We start from the raw sequence: 5939 nt of genomic DNA on the forward strand, positions 1-5939 counted from the left end.
CCTTCCTTCCCTGTGACAGCCTTGCAGATTTGAGTGACCTGGAGAGAAGCAGCTACAGCCACCACGGTTACCTGTCCAGTGCTCCCCTGCACAGGTAGGACAGGGCGGGGCTGCCTGGGAGAATGTAGCAAGCTTTTAATCAGAAAGGATTTTAAGGTTTTGCTTTTTGAGGACACTGGTGTGTATTTGGTGAAGCAGTAAATGGAAATACRGTGACATGGACTCCATTGTCCAGAGCAGGCCACCAAGGTGAGCAGAGGGATGGAGCACCTCTCCTATGAGGAAARGCTGAGAGAACTGGGATTGTTCAGCCTGGACCTGGGAAGCTTGGGGTGACCTAATTGTGGCCTTCCACTGCCTGAAAGAAGCCTGCAAGAAAAATGGAAAGGGACTATTTCCAGGAGCCTGGAGTGACAGGACAAAAGGGAATGGCTTCCCACTGACTGAGGACAGGGTTACATGAGGTATTGGGAAGGAATTGTTCCCTGAGAGGGTGGGGAGGCCCTGGCACAGGGTGCCCAGAGAAGCTGTGGCTGCCCCTGGATCCCTGGAAGTGTTCAAGGCCAGGCTGGACATTGGGGCTTGGAGCAGTCTGGGGTAGTGAAAGGTGTCCCTGCCCATGGCAGGGATGGGACTGGATGGTGTCTTCCAATCCAAACCGTTCCATGATCCCATGATTCCAAGATCTGTCCAGACCCACTGTTGTGGTCTCTGYCCCCCTGGGACAGCCCATGTCCTTCTGTTCTGTCACTGCACAGTGACACGTGTAGTAGCAGGTGGCTCATGAAAAGCAGTGCTGATGGTTGGGGAAAAAATCCCTGGCAGCAATGCTGGGAGTTAAACCAGAGTGTCACAGAGGAATCCCCTCCCCTGTTCTTCCCAGGTCCAGTGAGCCCCTGTGCAGTTACTGCAGCCGGGAGATCCGAGACTGCCCCAAGATCATCATAGAGCACCTGAACATCCGCTGCCACGAGTACTGTTTCAGGGTGAGCCCAGTGCTGCCTGTGCTGCTGGGAGCTGCAGGGCTGGAACAGGGATCTTCCTGCAAATTCCATCCTCGGGCTTTCAGAGTGATGTATATGGGGTGTGCCAAATCCTTGCATCACATCGGGACAGAAACAGTCACAGGTGTCCCCACAATATTCAAGGTCCTTAAATAAGTGTTAGAACAAGAACTCTTYAGTAGTAGTAGAACCCTCAGCACACCCTCATGTCTTTGCCCCACTGTCCTTGGGGTAGACTTGCTGCTTTGTGGTCTTTGTGCTCTATGGAGGTGGCTGAATCCTCAAACCCTGCAGGGTTTCCAAGGAAAAGCTGTGGGGATGGGGATAATGGGAAGAGGAGGGATGGGGAGTGTGGGAGGACAAAGCCTGCAGGGATATTTGGCTGTTGTAGGAAAGTTCAGCCTCAAAGGTCACATCCTCACCCCTTTATATAATGATGCAGAGACTGTTGCTCTCTCCCCTCCCTTCCGTTGTCACTGTGTGGGGCTTTGGTTGCTGTGGGGCTTTGGTTACTTTCCAACCCTATTTGTYTTCTCTTTGGCAGTGTGGAATTTGCCACAAAGCAATGGGAGATCTCCTGGATAAAATATTCATCCACCGGGACATTGTCCATTGTGACAAGTGCTATGAGAAGCTCTTCTAGGTGAGTTTCAGGACCCCCTTCCAGAGTCATTCCCAGGAAGATGGCTGGGTGACAGTTCGGAGTTCACTGGTGAAGGGCATTTAACCCTCACATTGCCAGGGTGAGCAGGAAGGGATGCTTCTGGGCTGTTCAGAGGGAAACAGTGACCTTGTTGCAGCATGAGCTGGAAACTCACTCGAGTCCTGGGGGTGTTGGCTGGAGCCAGAATCTCAGCGACAAACAGGCTGTGGTGGCTTCCCAGGGGTGACAGGCAGAGGCTGGCTTGAGTGATGACAGAAATGTCCCTCAGAGGTGGAAAGTCCTCATGGAAGGCAGTTAAAGGTTCYTCCCTGTGTCCTGGGCTGACCCCGTGCAGGGACTGCGAGTGGTTCGGAGCTGTGATATTCCCTGGACAAGGAGGCAGCTCCTCGGTGGCAGGCGCAGCTACTCCTTTACATAAAGATACTTGGAGGTGAAAACCTTTGGGAAAAACCAGAGTTGTACATCCCAGCAGATCAGCAGGGAGTGAGTTAGACACGGTTTGGTTTTGTCTGCTTMTCTGGAAGGGACAGAAGGCACTGTGACAGTGAGCAGAGCTGCTGTGCTGGGGCTGGGAGACCTCGTGTCCTCCCGCTGCCTCCCGGCAGAGAGCAGGAGGAGGGGCAGGGAAAGGGGCTCCTGCCACGCTGCTCCCCCGTACCTGCTAATGGGATGTGACTGGTGAGGCTGTGCCCGTCCCTGCGTGCTCCAGCTGGGCTGTGCCACCCATCGCTGAACGCTCCCGGCTCCACCAACCCCCAACACCGCGTTCCAGGTGGGACTCAGCCCTGGCTCACCCGTTCCTTGTGTGCTTCCAGGGCTCTGCAGAGCTGGGAGGGCAGCCCGTGCTGGGCAGCAGCACGCCCGAGAATACAGCAGCTCCTGACTGGCTAAAATCGCCGAATCCCTGCTCCCACTTTCTTCAAGTTCCTTTGCCTCTCGCTGCCCCGTGGCCATGAACGAGTTCAGCATCTGCTGGTTGATGCTGTCACCTGCATGAGATGAGTGTGATGGAAACGAGATAAGGCAGCCTCATCCTCAAAAATAACATTTTCTAGAGGTGCTGAGCCCCTCATGGCTTTAGCTGCATGAAGATTCCAAGTGCTCCTGGAACTGGGAGTCAGGCACAGCTTCTCAGGTTTAKCAGAGCTAATTGCCACAAGTCTCTCCTGATTATATTTGTATTTCTTTCCCATGTGCAGCCAGGCTGTGTGAGCTGGCACACAGGCACTGGAAGCCTTAAACACTAAATTTGGATTCTTGGGAGGGTTTGAATTTAGTCCTTAGTGAAAGCCTATTTCTGCTTCTTTCACCCCCAAATTCAGCCTAGAAATAGCTTCTGCCTGATTTCCATTTGCTTTCCCCAGGATTCCAGGAGCACTTGCAAACTCTATTCTAATTTGTGTCAGCTTTAATTTCTCTTCCTGTCTCTTCCCAGAGGATGTTGCAGCAGCTGATGTTGTGGCTGCTGCCCGTTTGGGGAGATAACAGTGGCCTTCACTGRTGTTTACCTTGGGCTCTGAGGGCAGGTGTCTCATGTGCCAGAGCATGGCCATCTCAATTCCCCCTCCTGACAAAGAGCACTGCTCAGCTGAAATCCCAATTTTCCCCCCTCATGAGCRCTTTTGAGACTCATTGCTGTGAATTATTTACAGCCCAAATGCTCGCTTACAACATGGAAAACTTCCAGTGGATGCTGCACTCAGTAAAATCACAATTGTATTGTTTTAGCCCTTAACTCAGAGGTGAGAGGTTGGGAATGCTGAATACAGAAGCCTGAAAGGTGCCTTAGAAGTGTCTAGACTYACTGTTTTCTCATGTGAAGCATTAGCAATCATAGAACTGCAGAATCCTAGAAATGGTTTGGGTTGGAAGGACCTTAAAGTTCATCTGTTCTAAAGTTCATGGGCAGGGACACCTCCCACTGTTCCAGGGTGCTCCAAGCTCTGTCCAATCTGGCCTTGGACATTTCCAGGGATCCAGGGGCAGCCACAACTTCTCTGGGCAACCAGGGCCTCACCACCCTGACAGCCAAGAACTGATGAAAACCATGTGCAGAAGTTCCTTACTGGGACCAGTTCCAGCTGTGAAGAAKGACTGGTACAGCCACTGCTTGTTCCACCAAGGTTCAAGAGAAATGRTTTCAAGTACCAAAGCAGAAGGGCCTGTGCCACAGTGCACTTTGAGAAGATCTGCAGAAATAACATATTCCCTGATTCCMGAGCCCCCGATGTGTCCATGGCCATGGGGAGCTGGATTTGTATGGGTTCTGCACAGCCTCCCCTCAGCTCTGTGTCTCCTGTAGGAAGTGTCTCACCTCTGTACACAGCTCTAATAAACAGCTTCAGCTCACGTGCCGCTGCCCCACCTGTGTCACACCCTCCTGTTTGTGCCCTCTGAGCTCAGGTGCTGTGTTACTCATGCTCCTCAGTGGCCCATCCATGAAGTAACCAAAGGCTTTGTTGCAGGCTGAGGCAATGAGGGAGAAGAGCAGCAGGACCATGAAAACAGGGTGTGCTCAAAGTGGGGGTGGGCTCAGCAAACTGGCTTGGCAAATCCAGTCTGATGTTCTGCAGAAATTCCTAAAATCCTGTGATTACTGGGGAAAAAAGGGCGCCCTGATCCCCAAGAGTCTGTGTTTGAGACSGACTGAGGGAGCTGGGAAAGAGGCTCAGCCTGGAGYAAAGGAARCTCTGGGGGAAACCTTCTGGCTCTGCACAACTCCCTGACAGGAGGGGGCAATTATGGTGGGTCAGGCACTGCTGCCAGAGAACAGGGACAGGAGAGRGAACAGTCTTGAGTTGTGCCACATTTAAATTGGATATTGGGAATATCTTCCTCCTGGAAAGGGCTGTCCAGTTCTGGCACAGCTGCCCAGGACAGAGGTGGAATCCCCATCCTTGGAAGGATTTAAAATCTGTGTAGATGTGGCACGTGGGGACATGGGTTCGTGGTGGCCTGGCAATACTGCGGGAATGCTTGGACTTGATCTTCGAGGGCTTTTCCAGCCCCAGTAATCCCATGATTCCACGATCCTCAGTGTATATGTGGGCCCTGAGCTGAGAAATCATCCTAGGATCCACTGAGGGGTTTGGGCTGTCTTGGGGGTCCTGCCTGTCCTTTTCTCACACATTTCTGGGATCAGAAAATGATACCTGTGTGTAGCATCATCCCAAAGGATTCCATGGTATTTTTCCCCCTTAAAGAATGTATCACCCAAAAGGAACCTGCAGCTGCTCTAAAACTGTTATGCTTTGTCATTTGTATTGGCTTGAGCTTTGAAGAATTGCTGACCTACAACAAAGAAGAAATGAATTATTCAAAGAGGTGAATCTTCCTATTTCCTGGTGTTTGTGGAGAAGGGTCACCGGCACACAGACTTCTCCTATGTGATGGATGAGGTCATGCATTTTCTTTCACAAAAAGATCTTATTTCTCTTGGGATTCTACTGCTTGTGGGGCAAATCTTGACCAGGTTGTTTCCCATGAAATCAAATAAATAAATAAATAWATAAATAWATAYATAAATAAAGGCTATGAAATGTGCTGGTGGTGACTGAGCAGAAGTGAAGGCAAACCCATCGTGGCATTGCAGCTCCTATGTGGTGGCACAGACCAAGAAATCCTGTCTTCTGCACAGACCAAACCTTCCCAGAGCATCGGAAAATTWACAACGACAAAATTAACTGTAGCCCAGCTGAAACCAGGACAGACCTTCAGGAGTCAGTGCTGGACACAGCGCTCAGACCAACTGGTAYGAGATCCTGCTCATAGCACATGGCCTTGGCTCCTTATCAGGAGATGCTCCACATCCAATGCTCCTTATCAGGAGATGCCAGAGGGTRTGTTTGAGTTCAACACACACATGTGGGAGGAGGACATCAAAGAATGGTGGTAGTTTTATTGTGGCCTGATAAAAGTGTCCTGAAGAGACGTTACACTCACGAGAGCTTTGGGAGATCCCAGCTAAGCTGCATTTTGTGCATTTTTATGGATCACATGCACAGGGAGAGACCCTTTTCCCCCTCATTTATSCTTTCTAATCTCACCCCTTTCCTCCTCGAGGATCTTCCCCTCTTCCTCACTTTTCCCTCACCTTTCTCACCTGCCCTTTCCTCCTTCTCACTCTCATACACCCTTTCCCCCTCACTTACCTCCTCCCTTACCAGCTCAATTTCTAATTCCCTCTTTCAGCCCTCACCTGTTTCACTCCCCTCTATCTCCACTTTCCCCCTCTATCTCCCCTTTCCCCCTCTATCTCCCCTTTCCCCCTC

At 51.1% G+C, this 5939-nt stretch overlaps 1 protein-coding gene across 1 annotated transcript in view; it reads left to right on the forward strand.

Moving 5' to 3' along the window:
* Positions 1-5171, forward strand: part of LOC130578702 (zinc finger protein 185-like) — a 25377-nt gene extending 20206 nt beyond the window's left edge. The window contains exons 15-18 of the mRNA XM_057374983.1: positions 20-94; positions 884-986; positions 1549-1647; positions 2484-5171. Coding sequence (XP_057230966.1) covers positions 20-94; positions 884-986; positions 1549-1647 — 277 coding nt within the window. The 3' untranslated portion in view covers positions 2484-5171. The remainder of the gene's footprint in view (positions 1-19; positions 95-883; positions 987-1548; positions 1648-2483) is intronic.
* The last annotated feature ends 768 nt before the right edge of the window (positions 5172-5939 follow it).

The sequence above is a fragment of the Malurus melanocephalus genome, unplaced genomic scaffold, assembly GCF_030028575.1.
Source record: "Malurus melanocephalus ecotype Western Australia unplaced genomic scaffold, MMel_1.1 scaffold_237, whole genome shotgun sequence".
In the NCBI taxonomy this organism is placed as follows: Eukaryota; Metazoa; Chordata; class Aves; order Passeriformes; family Maluridae; genus Malurus; species Malurus melanocephalus.